The 14,066-nt window shown below is 51.7% G+C and overlaps 1 protein-coding gene across 1 annotated transcript in view; it reads right to left on the minus strand.

Annotated features, from left to right (window-relative positions):
* Positions 1-14,066, minus strand: part of INSR (insulin receptor) — a 127,119-nt gene that overhangs the window by 21,533 nt on the left and 91,520 nt on the right. The window contains exons 10-13 of the mRNA XM_084885132.1: positions 10,778-10,979; positions 9,411-9,446; positions 5,698-5,972; positions 4,678-4,817 (exon numbers count right to left, since the gene is read on the minus strand). Coding sequence (XP_084741258.1) covers positions 4,678-4,817; positions 5,698-5,972; positions 9,411-9,446; positions 10,778-10,979 — 653 coding nt within the window. The remainder of the gene's footprint in view (positions 1-4,677; positions 4,818-5,697; positions 5,973-9,410; positions 9,447-10,777; positions 10,980-14,066) is intronic.

Genomic DNA, 14,066 nt, shown 5'->3' on the forward strand with positions numbered 1-14,066 from the left:
CCCCAGTTCTAGGCCAGACCCTCATACAGAGGGAGCCTGGGCTGTGAGGCGGAAACCTGGGGGAGCGGCGAAAGGAGGTCCCGGAGGCGCGCACATTTCGCGCAGAAAACGGATGGTTAGCTGTGCCGCGGGATTGCCCTAGTGGGAGGGAGACAAAAGCTCCAGACTGCTCTGAACCCCACTTCCAACTGAACTGAACCCGTTCCAGGCTCATTGGGGGAGAGCCTAGACTGTTTGGTAGCAGGCGAAACTCGAGGGCACCTTTCTCTCAGAGGTGCTTGAAGCGAGTACCAAAGGACACTGAGGAACACTGAGACTCAAGAACCTCATAGGGCGGGGCTGAGGGGAAGCCAAGGCTGTAGGCTCCACCCTGAAACTCCGCCCCATCCAAGCTGAACACAGAGACTTTTAAGGCTACCAACTCAGGGAAGCTGCGAAAATGCCGAGACAAGGAAACAGATCACAAACGAAAGAAATGGAGGACAAAAAGCAACTGGATATAGAGTTCAAGAACCACACTTAATAAGGTTTTTCAAGAATTTCCTAGAAAAGGTCGATAAGACCTATGAGGATATGAAAAGGGATCAACAAGAAATAATAAGGGATCAAAAAGAAATAAAGAATACATTGTCTGAAATAAAAAATATTATACAGAATCCTAAAAACAGAATGGAAGATCGCAAGAATCAAGTCAAAGATTTGGAACATACAGAGCCAGAAGACACTCCTCCACAGAAGCAAGAAGACAAGAGAATCCAGAAAGTTGAAGATAATGTAAGAAACCTCTGGGACAACTTCAAGCAAACCAACATCAGAATTATGGGGGTCCCAGAAGATGAGAGAGAGCAAGATATCGCAAACATACTGAAAGAAATAGTGACAGAAAACTTCCCCCACCTGGTGAAAGAATTAGACTTACAAGTCCAGGAAGCGCACAGAACTCCAAACAAAAGGAATCCAAAGAAGACCACACCAAGACAAATCATAATTAAAATTCCAAGAGCAAAAGACAAAGAGAGAATATTAAAAGCAGCAAGAGCAAAGCAGGTAGTTACCTATAGAGGAGCACCCATATGATTGTCAGCTGATTTCTCAACAGAAACCATGCAGGCCAGACGGGAATGGCAAGAAATACTCAAGGTGATAGAACCTACAAGAACCTACAGCCAAAAATACTCTACCCAGCAAAGCTATCATTCAGAATCGAAGGCCAGATAAAGAGCTTCACTAATAAAAAAAAGCTAAAGGAGTTCATCACCACCAAACCAGAATTATATGAATTGCTGAAGGGGGTTCTTTCAGAAGAGAAAGTAAATAAAGATAAAAACTATGAATGACAAATACGTAACTATCAACAAGTGAATCTAAAAACCAAGGGAATTAAAAAAAAATCTGATGAACAATATTAACTGGTGAATATAATAGAATCAGAGGTATGGAAGGGGAGTGAACTGATGATTTTCGGGGAAAACGGGAGAGGGGGGTGTGGGAAGAGAATGAACATAAACTGCACCTATGGATGAGGACAAAGGGGGGTGGGGAAAGGGAAGAGGGTGGGGTGGGAACCTGGTGGAGGGGAGCAATGGAGGGGGGGAAAATGAGGAACATTTGTAATAATATGAACAATAAAGATTAAAAAAAAAAAAGAAAAAAAAAAGACCACAGTGAGGTGCTGCTTCTCGCCCGCTAGCATGCTATAATAGGCAGACAGACCGGGGCAGGGCGGCAAGGACGCACGGAGTCAGAGCCCTCGCACCCCGCTGGAGGGCATCGGAGAGGGTGCAGGTGCTATGGGAGGGTGCCTGGCATTTCCTTCCAAGTTAAATGGAGTTACCATGTGACCCAGGGATTCCACTCCGAGGCATGCACCACGAGAATGGAAACATATGCCCACACAAAAACGCGTACATGCGTGTTCATAGCAGCGTGACTCCTAACAGCCAAACGTCAACAGATGACTGGATAAGCACAACGAGGCCTCTCTATACAGTGGAATAGTGTTTAGTCATAACAAGGAAGGAATCGCTAATATAAACTACAAGTAGATGAACTTTGAAGACATTATGCTAATGAAAAGGCCAGAGACAAAAGGCTCCATATTACACGATCCATTCACATGACATGTCCAGATCGGCAGAGCCAGAGGCAGAGAGTGGACAGTGGCTGCCAGGAGCTGGCGAGAGAGGAGGCGGAGAAGGTTGGGGGTGAGGCTGAGGGGATGAGGTTTCGTTTGGAGCTTATGAAGATGTTCTGAGGTCGACTGTGGTAACAGTTGTACAAGTCTGTAAACGTACTGAAAACCATTAACTGTACATGTTAAATGGGTGTATTTCATGGTGTGTGAATGTGTGTGTGTGTGTGTGTGTGTGTGTGTGTGTGTGTGTGTATATATATATATATATATATATATATATATATATTTTCATAGAGGTAGAAAGAGGGAGAGATAGAAACATCAATGATGAGAGGGGATCATCGATTGGCTGCATCCCGTACATCCCCTTCTGGGGACTGAGCCTGCAACTGGACACGTGTCCTTGGCCGGAAGTGAACCTGGGACCCTTCATTCCACAGAGCCAAACCAGCTAGGGCTGAATGTATCTTAATAAGGCTGTTACTGAAAAACCCTCATGACCTGGCCCCAGTGGGTGGCTTGGTTGGAGCATTGTCCTGCCCACCAATTCCCTCTATGTGCACCAAGGCTGCAGTTCAATTCCAAGTTGGGAAGCATACAGGAGGTAATCTCCCTCTCTCTCACTCCCTCCCCTCCTTTCTCTCTCTAAAAAAAAAAAAAAAAATTTTTTTAAAAAAATCAATACACAGCTCCTCAGGTGAGGATTAAAAATAATCCTCATCCCCATCAGCACACAGCTCTCCCCTGGTCCTGTGACTGTCACTGGGTGTCACGTGGCTCAGCCTGGATGGGCATGCTGGGACACCAATGCTCTCTCTGCTGGTAGGCTTGGCGCAGAGAGGATATGAGACTTGATACCACAGAAACCAAAGCAGGACAGCTAAGAGCTGCTGGGCTCACTGCAAGGACACTTACAATGCAACCGGCACAAAGGAGTTTAGCTTCCCTTCTGCCATAAGCTAGTTCTTAGCGCTGATGGAAGACGAGGCCCTAACACCCAGAGCCTCTACATTATACCGAACAAAGGTCTTCCCAGCACCCGTGTAAAAGGCTGCACATCCGCCCATTTTATGGATATACCCATTTCCAAACACATCCCTGCACTTTTTGATGGTGATGAAATATTATGAATAAAGTTCACACACTCCCCTCCAATTCCGAATTATTTCCTTAGGACGTATGGGGTTAGTGTATACAGAATGAGAGAGTAATAAATCCTACATAACGGCCCTCTGAGTCACGCCTCCCTTTATGCAGCCCTGAGAGGTCCCTCCTGTCCTGAGGCTGGGCTGGCCACTGAACTCAGCAGATACACATTCTTCTTTGCTGCTTTTTACAACTCCCTGCAGCCACAACAACAGGCCTCGGGCCAGACTGGGACCACAGGCACAGTTTGCTGATTTCAGTTTCAAATCACCATCAAAGTTGAATATCTGGGCACCAACAGATGTGGTGGGGCCGCCTGGGGAGGCCGCCTGACCTCTCTGGCCTGGGGAAGCCATGCTGTGCCTGCCTGGCCCAGGATCATCCAAGTTCCAAGAAATCGGACAGTTGTTATAACCTCTGTAAGGCGCTGGCAAACTATGGCCCACAGGCTAAATCAGACCCACTGCTTATTTTTGTAAATAAAGTTTTATTGGCACACACTATACCCACTCATTTGCATATCATGCGTATGGTGGCTTTCAAGCTACAAAGGCAGAGCTGAATATTTGCAACAGAGACTGTCTGGCCACAGAGCCACTGACCATCTGGCCCCTCACAGAAAAAAGCTGCCAACCCCTGGATTAGAACGCCAGACAGGCTTGGGTTTGAATCCTGACTCTATTCCTATGACCTTGGACACAGCTTAAATTCTGGAAGCTTCCCGCACCAGCTCATTTAGTTATTGAGGAGTTACAGCACTTCATCGAACCCAAGGGCATCTCATCTTCACTTCGGGCGTTTCTGAGCCGGAACGCACCCTGGAGACGGCAGCTGGGGGTGGCAGGGTCTTTCTGCTTCCAAGCGGCTCATAAAAATAACTGGGCTTCTCATGGCATCTTCGATGCAATAAAACAATAGATGTGATACTGGAGGCAAAGAGCTTAACCTGCACAGGGCACAGCATGAGCCCGGGGAGAGCTTAGTGGCTTTTTGGTCCTTAGCTCCCATGTCTTATGCATCTTGGTGCTCACCCATCACCCATCACCCTGCAGAGCGTCTCGTAGTAAAGACAGGCGCCCAACGAAAAGTCCCTTATTAAAGCTTTACGCTATTTGTTCCCAGAACCAGATAGCTCTCGCTAAAGTGGGATGAGTCTCCTGCCATGGCAGGAGAGACACAAACGCAGGCAGCCGCCATTCAACTTATAGGCAGAGCTAAAAGGCAACAAGAGACACTGCTGAGTTCGGTCTGGGGGCAGCATTCCTGAGCCGGCTCCCAGGAAAGGTAGGCAAAGGCTTTGATTCCAGTAAGGAAGCATCTGCGGAGAGCAGCACTGGGCCGGAACCTAAGAGCAGGAAGGAGGCGGCACTGACCGGAATCGAACTCGGGCATCTTACCTCGTCTCCGGCCCGGCGGTAACTCACTTCGTACAGCACAATCAGACCGTTCGGCTGCTTCGGCTCCTGCCATGTCACGTGCACGCTGTTTTTCTCAATGATTTCATGGGTCACGGGGCCAACAATGTCATCTGCCTTGGCTGTAAGGGGCAGTGGTTAGAGGCAGGGACCTGATCCCCGGATTGAATCCCACCTCCACCACATAGCAGCTGTTGATTTCGAACTGGTTACCTAACTTTCCTGTGTTCCATCGCCCTCGCTGGAGAACGAACACGTAAAACTCCCCTCAAAGAGCTGTCCACATGTCTGTCTGTCTGTCTGTCATTGGTTCTGTTACTCAGAGAACGCAGACTAATTCTAGAAGCCTCAAGACCATATCTGTGTGTGTGTGTTGGTGTTTCTTAATTTTTTTTTCTTATGGCTTGTATTTTCTAATGTTGATATAATGGCTCTGCATGACTAGTGTAACAGAAAATAAGAAAGGCAACATGGATGGACCTTGCGGGCAGTAGGTAAGAAGTAGGTTGGACAGAAAGACAGTCCTGCATGACTGAAAAGGCAGAGCTCCCAGAAGCAGGGAGTGGACTGGTGGCTACCCGGGCCGGGGGAGGGGAAGGGGGAGATGCTGGTCAAAGGGTACAAACTTCCAGCTGTAAGAGGAGTGATTCCCGGTGTCTGATGTGCAGCACGGTGACTACAGTCAAACACACTGTACCGTGTGCTTGAAAGCTGCTGAGAGAACGTAAATGTTCACCACAGAAAAGACCTGGAAACCGTGTGAGTGATGAGGTGTCAGCTGATGTCGTGGGGGTCCGGGCAGTGCAATCAGTGCACAGAGCACGGGACCCGATCACCACCCTGCCTACGGTGCCACAGGAACTCACGCGAGGTTACATGTCAGGCGTTTCTCAGTAACGCTGGGAAAAGCTAAACTAAATAAAAAGCCGTACGGGCGGATCAGTCAGAGGCAGGGCCTCTCCTGGGTTGGCGTGTGCCCCCGGCCCACGAGGGGCCTCCCACCTTCGGGCATGGTCCTGGCACTGATGTAGGCCGCCACGCTGCACCGCTCCTCGGGGAAGTCCTGGTTGCAGGCTTGCAGCTCGATGCGGTAGCCGGTGAAGTGGCGCAGGCCCGAGAGGACCAGCGTCTCCTTGTTCACCACCTTCTCGAAGGGCCGCTGCTCCTCCGCGCCGGTGGGCACAGCGGTGGAGGCGGCGTTGGGGAGGCCCGGGGCGGTGGGCACAGCCATCGTCACGTTCCCCTTGTCAGCAAGGGCCCTCCGTCTTCTCGCCGGCCTGCCACGACACAGACACACAGGGCCATGCGACCGCCACCTTTACACAAACGCTGCTGGGGACTAAGGTTTAACATAAAAGCCTGGAGCAGGGGGCTGTGAGGGAGCAGGTGGGTTAAAACGCAAATCGCCAGGAATTACAACACAGAGCCGCTCTCACAATGCCCTTTGGAGCCTCAGAAGGATGGGGACAGGCCCATGGAAGGGGAGGGGGAGCTGAGGGAGGGCGGGGGAAAGGGAGGAAGGGGCAGGGCCATCACTGTAGATGCACCACGATGTTGCCCTCAACCTGCTCGGTTTCAGGTTTTCACTTTGCAGAGGAACAGACCACCCAGGGTCAGTGTTAAAAATCAGAGGCCAGCCCTGACCGGTGTGGCTCAGTGGATAGAGCATCGGCCTGCGGACTGAAGGGTCCCAGGTTCAATTCCGATCAAGGGCATGTAACTTGGTTGTGGGCATATCCCCAGTACAGGGGTGCAGGAAGCAGCTGATCGATGTTTCTCTCTCATCGATGTTTCTGGCTCTCTCTCCCTCTCCCTTCCTCTCTGTAAAAAAAAAAACAATAATATATATATATATATATATATATATATATATATATATATATATATAAAAGACGCCAAAAGCCTGTAAGAATCAAGCTTTTCAGGAAGCCCTGCTGAATGGCATCTGCCCAATAGCCCGAGCTACTGGTCGACACCATTTGTTTAAAAAGGAGAAACAAGTCTTCTGATTTTTATTACTCAAGCCAAGTTTGACATGCCTGGGACCTGCATAATTTGAGTGATTCAACTTCAAATATTGGTAAAAGAATCCTGTGCCATTCAGGCTGGTACAAAACAAAACAAAACAAAACAAAAAGCAAAAAACCAAAAAACAAAAAGCCTATGCAACTGACACACTTTTCCTCCTTAAAAAGAAATTCAAATTATTCATCATTCCACTGCCTATTGCTTCCTGCGGGCAATGTTTTCTCCTAGAAATAGTATGTATGTCTATGATGAGGCTCAAGCTAGTTTTACAATCCTCTTCCCTTGTATTAGAAGCATTTATCAAATATTTTTCTTAAGCCTGGCAGGCGTGGCTCAGTGGTTGAGCATTGACCTAGGAACCAAGAGGTCACGGTTTGACTCCTGGTCCAGGGCACATGCCCGGGTTGTGGGCTGAATCCTCAGTGCGGGACATGCAGGAGGCAGCCGATCCATGATTCTCTCTCATCATGGATGTTTCCATTTCTCTCTCCTTCTCCCTTCCTGTCTGAAATCAATAAATATATATATTTAAAAAATAACATACTAAGTAGAGCCCTAGCCAGTTTGGCTCAGTGGATAGAGCATTGGCCTGCAGACTGAAGGGTCCCAGGTTCGATTCCGGTCAAGGACACATGCTCAGGTTGTGAGCTTGATCCCCAGTAGGGGGCATGCAGGAGGCAGCCAATCAGTAATTCATTAGTGAATGGAGACCAGGGCGGTCCCTTTAACTGAGAACCATCTGGCCCCAAATGCCAACAGAACTGTGACCCAGAAACCCTGGTCTGGCCCAAGGCCTCACAATTCTAGACCTTTCTTTCCTGTAAGAATATATTCCAAGTTGCCACTAGAGGGAAGCTTGGGGCCACACAGATGCCTGAACACACACACACACACACACACACACACACACCCTCTGCTTAAAGAATAAAATCACCAGGGTGAGTGAACAAAGTGGGTGAAATGGCACAGACTGCCAGTTATAAATACTGCCTGGGTGTAAAGGAACAAAATGGTGACCATCATTAAGAATGCTGTATTGCATACTTGGAAGTTAAAAGAGAGTAGATCTTAAAAGCTGTTATCAGCCCTAGCCGGTTTTGCTCAGTGGCTAGAGCGTAGGCCTGTGGCCTGAAGGGCCCCAGGTTCGATGTCGGCCAAGGGCACTGCCTGGGTTGCAGGCTCCATCCCCATATAGGGCATGCAGAAGGCAGCCGATCAATGACTCTCTCTCATCATTGATGTTTCTGACTCTTTCTCCCTCTCTAAAATCAATAAAATGCATTAAAAATAAAGCTCTCATCATAAGAACTTTTGTGACTGTGAACTTTTTGTGGCTAAAGAAATGTATGACTACGTGAGATGTTCAATAGACTTATTGTGATTACCATTTTGCAATAGTTATAAATAGCAAATCATTACGCTGTACACCTGAACTAACAGAACGTTGTGTGTCAGTTATATCCAATAAAACAAAATTAAATATCCCACCACATGGCCCCACCCTGCCTTCTCCAGTCTGCCTCCTATTCCTCCCAAGAGCCCTTCATTCATCCCGCCAGTGCCTGCCCCTCCTGCTCTGTCTGCCCACCTCACCCCGGGGACAACGCCTCAGTTAAAAGAACAAAGAAGTTCACTCCAAGGGGAGTGCCCTCCCGTCCTCAGGGACTTCAGTGACACAGCACACCTGGCTCGCACCTCTCACCTCACACCTGTCACCCCCAATAAAAATGTTCTGTTTGCAGCCCTCGCTATGTGGCTCAGTGGACAGAGCGTCAGCCCGCGGACGGAAGGTCCTGGGTTCGAGTTCCATTAAGGGCACATACCTCGGTGGAAGGCTCGATCCCCAGCCTTGGTTGGGGCTCACATGGGAGGCAACCAGTCGATGTCTCTCTCACATCGATGTTTCTCTCAGTCTTTTCCCCTCCCCTCCACTCTCTCTAAAAATCAATGGGAGGCCGAAACCGGTTTGGCTCAGTGGATAGAGCGTCGGCCTGCAGACTGAAGGGTCCTGGGTTCGATTCCGGTCAAGGGTATGTACCTTGGTTGCGGGCACATACCCAGTGGGGGGTGTGCAAGAGGCAACTAATCGATGTTTCTCTCTCATCAATGTTTCTAACTATCACTCTCTCTTCCTCTCTGTAAAAAAATCAATAAAATATATTAAAAAAAATTAAAAATTAAAAATAAATCAATGGGAATATATCCTTAAATGGGTGAGGATTAAAGAATAAAAAGATTCTGTTCCCAGGCCAGTCCTCCCCGCCCCCTGCCGCATAGGTGCAGACTGGCCCCAGGCTCCGCTCCCTGCGCACAGAGGGTAAATGTTCGGGGAGCGGGTGCGGGGGAACATGTGGCGTCTGGGAGGTGCCCAGAGCAAGCCCCCTTGGTCCCAGGTTTTAGAAAGTGTGTTAGTAACGATTTCCCCGCATTCGGGGTGAAGGCGTTTGAGGTGTGAGCTGCCGAGGCGCCAGACTGGGCAGCGTGGCCCTTCGTGGCATCGAGCCCCGGAGGCCCGGGTCCAGGCGGCCCCGCACGCTCTGTGCCGCCCCCCGCCCCCGCACGCTCCGCACCGCACCCCCCCCCGCGGCCCCGCCCCCCCCGCAGCCCCGCCCCCCCCCCCCCGCGGCCCCGCACGCTCCGCGCCCCCCTCCCCGGGGCCGGCGCCCGATGTCCCCGGTGAGCCGTACCTGCTGTCCTCAGCACCGGGGCCCGGGGAGGTTTTCCTGTGGAAACAGAACCAGCCGCCGTGAGCACAGACGAACTTCCTCGGACAGGCCTCCTGCTCTAGCACCCGGGAGCCACGTTCCCGGAGCGGCCCCAGCGCCTTCCCATCACCTGAACCACATCCTCCCCGGAGACGAGAACCAGAACCAGGGAGAACCAGAGAAAAGCCGGCCCTGCCGCTGAGGCTCCCCGGGATGCCATTCCCGGGCCTGGCGGCGCCCGTTCCCAGCGGGCGACGGCAGCCGCCTCAGTGCGGGGCGCCGCGGTCTCCGCCGACTCAGGGTCACGGGAGGAAAATGCAGGAAAACAGAAAGGAAGGAGGTCCCGTGCCGATGGGTCCGAGGGCACATCTAGCTCCTGGATGAGGAGTGCCGGAGGGGCCAAAGAGACACATTTAGAAGCTTGTTTATCCGAGGTTCGCCTTTTGGGTGTCGACCCCGTGGCCTCAGCCATGCGGGGCAGCTGGCGGCTGAAGCCTTTCGGGGAGAGAGGCGCGGTCAGGGGAAGGCAGGCGGCTGGCTGTACATTTGCCGGGGGAACTTGGGGCAAGTCCCCGTCGGCTCAGAAACAGGCTTCGGAGCCCCGTGGGGAGGGGCAGCGGCTTCAGCGGTGACTGTGGAGGCCGAGGACCTGACAGGAGGCAGAGGGCGACAGGCCGCAGGGGGGAGCGGCGGGTGTGTGTGTGTGTGTGTGTGTGTGTGTGTGTGTGTGCGCTCACCACCCCACGCTGCACAGGGCGGCCCCCACAAAGAAGGATCTGGTTCCAATGTCCACAGTGCCAAGAGGGAGACTCCTGTGTGACTTGGGGCGCCTCACACCCTGAGATGGGAACTCCTGTCTCCATTCTAAAGGGGAGTGAGCCGGCACCCAGAGGCCTGCTCGCAGAGAAGGACACCTCCCTCTCGGTAGATCGAATGTGCATGAGCGAGTCCCTCCGGGAACTAACGGAAAACAACACGTTTAAATGGAAGTCCCCGGGTCCGACGACGCTGAGCAGAGTGCCAGAGGATAACTGACAGGGAACTGGAAGAGAGAGAATGCTCGAGCTTGAGGCCTGGCTGGCGGGCATTTCTCAGGATTGGCATCAGTAACCTCACAAAGGCTGTCTCAGAGTCCGGTGGGCACCGGAGGCTGGGTTAAGGCCCTGGAGATGCCGGAGGCTTTTTAACCCCCCACCCCCCTTTGATGAATATCTGCTCTTCTTAGTAAGCTCCTGTTGACACAAGACCCCTCCCTCCGCCCGGGAAGAGGCTCTGTGGGGATCTGCGTTCTCGGGGTCCCCCTTCCTCTTACCCCCTGCCACACCCCTCGCCCGCCCAGCGGCGCCGACCTGGGGACGAAGACCACGTTGTGCAGGTAGTCCTCGAACGTCTTCCGGAAGGAGGACTCCTCCAGCTCCTTCAGGATCTGCGAGTCGGTCTTCGGGCAGGTGCAGCACTGGCCGGAGGCCTCGTCCAACCCGCTCTGGTTGTGCTTCAGGGCATCTTCCAACTCCGACGGCGGGGACCAGGCCCGGGTGGGCAGCTTCAGCCCTGCAGAGGGCAGGGCAGGTGGACTCAGAGACACACACACGCACGCACACGCACACGCACCAAAGGGGACCTGCTCAGAGCGGCGGGGCACACAGGGCAGAGCTCAGGGCCGGGAGAGTCAGACCTTTCTCGGGGGGGGGGGGGGGGAGAGCCAGTGCCGGCTGAGAGGATGCGTGTCCATGTGTTCCAGACTCTGTCCGATACCAGTTCCTCACGGGACCGGGTACTGCCCGACAGCCAGGCCCGTCCCTGCCCCCTGAAACCTCCAGAGGCTTCCTCGGAGGGTAGAAACACACAATACACTAGTAAGTAACCTGCCGAGGCTCAGATGGCAGCCTCAAAAGAGAGGCGCCTGGGGTGGCCTCCGAGACAGGGACTGCAGCAGTCCTGAATGGAGCACAGGAACGAGCCGTCCACAGATCCTGGTGCAAAGCAGCTCAGCGGAGCACAAAGCTCGTGCGAAGGCCCCACAGCAGGAATGCCCAAGGACACAAGGACACAATGCAGTGCGAAGATGAGGTGCAGAGAATGGTGGGAGGTAGGGTTGGAAAAGAACAGGGGAGCCAAGTCAGCATTGAATGAATGAATCAGTCAAATAATCAATCAATCAATCAATCAACTGCATAACCAGATAGACCAGAGGGCAGAGCAGAATTCTACCAGGAATTCTGAGGGGTGTGGCTTAGAGACCCGATGTTTACACTAAGCCATCCCATTGTACAGTACAAACAGAAGAATCCACAGCTCACTCAGGAATCAGGAGTGGGCTGGCAGTGGCTCCCACCAGCCGGTGATGCTGTGTAACTGGGCACTGGGCAAGGTCAGGAGCATTTCCGGCTGTCAGGGCTGGTGGTGGTGGTGGTGGGGAGGGTGAGCGAGGGGGAGGGCTCCTGGCATCTAGAGGGCAGAGGGCAGGGACATCCTAGAGAATTAACCAGTGTTGACTGAAAGTCAACACTGCTGAGGTAGAGAAGACTGGACTGAAAAGTGAGGGTTAGGGTTAGGGTTAGGATTAGATTGGAAAGAAAACTTTAAAGTGAGCTTAGAAAAGGGAATGAGAAAACAAAGCCACCTCTCGACGGAGCAGTCTTAATAATACAGAGCAGCTTTCTGCGTCTGGACCCCCGAGGTCCATCGCACAGCCGCCCTCTGGCACAGCCTTGAGAATGCTCACTTCTCTTACGGGCCAGACTCAGGACGGCCCTTCGAGCCCCCTCTCCTGCCACCAGCCTCCCTGCTGTCACAGAGCGAAGGAAGCCGGCCTCTCCCGCTTCCAGGACCGCAGACAGCGCGCTCTCCGCTCCTTCCCGCGAACGGCGCGTGTCCACTCGGAAGCCCAGCGCTCACCAGCTTTAAAACCTCAGGGGACTCTTAAAAAATGCTTCTTACTACGTTTATTACGACATGGAACAGCCTGGCTGGGAACGGTTAGCGGCTAGTCACGTGTTACGGGCTGAAAAGGACTGGATTTCCTTGGTGATGGGGGTGGGGTGGGTTCCTGACAATTTTCTGGAGGGAAGGGACTTTTTTCTTATCAGATGCAGGCCCACACCTGTTCCAGGTGGCGCCCATGGTTTCCTGTGACTGAGAAGCACAGTGACACACCGAGGGCCGTCGATGCATAGAGATGGAGAGGGAGGGTGGGAGCCAGGGCTGGGCAGGGCCTGAGGAGTCCGTGTTAAACGGAGACAGGGTCAGTTTGGGAAGGTGATGGCTGCCCAACAGCATGAACGCAGTTACCGCCACTGAACTGACACTTACGTGGCTAAGAGAGTACATTTTACGCTATGTGATTTCGCTACAATAAAAAGCCACATGGTTGGTAAGACTACTGTATAATTTAAATATGCTAGGAGAGTTAACATAGCTTCTAAAGGTTCTCACCAAAAGGAAGAAAAAAAAAATATATAACTGGGTGAGGTGATGGATGTTAACTAAGCAGATGGGAGGAGTCTTTTCACAATGTATATATATAGTTATCAAATCAGCACAATGTACACTTTAATATCATAATTTAACTGTCAATTATACTTCAAAAAGCTAAAAAAAAAACCAAACAACAAAAACCCACTACTGATACTAATAGGAAGCCACTACTGGTTATGGTTAGTATAGCCTATATAATAAAAGTGTAACATGCAAAGTGACTGAACCATGGAATGACCAGTCGACGGGGGGTGAGGCTAGTGGGGGGCAGGGCCAGTGAGCAGGCAGCACCAGGCCAGCCAAAGCGCGTGCCAGTGGGCAGAGGGAGGGGACGGGGATCGTGGGGCAGTGGTGATCAGTGGTGGAGGGGAGATGGGGCAATGGCGGGAGGGCAATGGCGAGCAGCTGGCACCACCCCCTGATCGGCCCACCCAGTCGCCTCCCGCAGAGGGAGGCCAGGAGCGGGCCTAAGCTGTTGGTCAGACATCCCCTGAGGGCTCCTGGACTGCGAGAGGGCGCAGGCCGGGCTGAGTGACCCTCAACCCCAAGTGCATGAATTTTCGTGCACTGGGCCTCTAGTTATTTATATTGTGTTAGTAAGTTTATATATTTGTGCTTGCATTGGGCTTTTTAAATTATGGTAAAATACACACAAAAAATCTTAATTGTTTTTAAGAGTAGAGGTCGGGGGCGTTAAGTACATTCACATTATCATGTAATCATCACCAGCTTCCATCTCCAGAACTTTCTCACCTTCCCCAACGGAAACTGTTTCCATTAAACACGAGGCCCTCCCTCCCCTGCGGCTCCCCGGCCCCTGGCTCCTGCACCTCCTCTGTCTCGATGGGTCTGACTCCTCAAGGGACCTCCTCGGAGTGCAATCGGACTCTCTCTGTCCTTAGAAAGTTCCTTTTAATTATATAAACTTTGGGATCATTAGAAATCAAACCCCGTTTAAATAGTCACATTGTAATGATATATTTAGACTTCCAGAATAAAAAGTAAAATAAATTAAATAAATTAAGTAATTAAAGTCGTTGTTCTTTAAAAAAAAAAAAAAGGAGAGCCTTGACTGCCCTGCCGCCAGTTCAGCTGCTCGAACGCAGGGCCAACAGCTCGCAGTCGAGCCCCTGGCTGCTCGCTCTCGAGTTATATAAAGCA

Source organism: Pipistrellus hanaki (genome assembly GCF_964339955.1).
Source record: "Pipistrellus hanaki genome assembly, chromosome: 5".
NCBI lineage: Eukaryota > Metazoa > Chordata > Mammalia > Chiroptera > Vespertilionidae > Pipistrellus > Pipistrellus hanaki.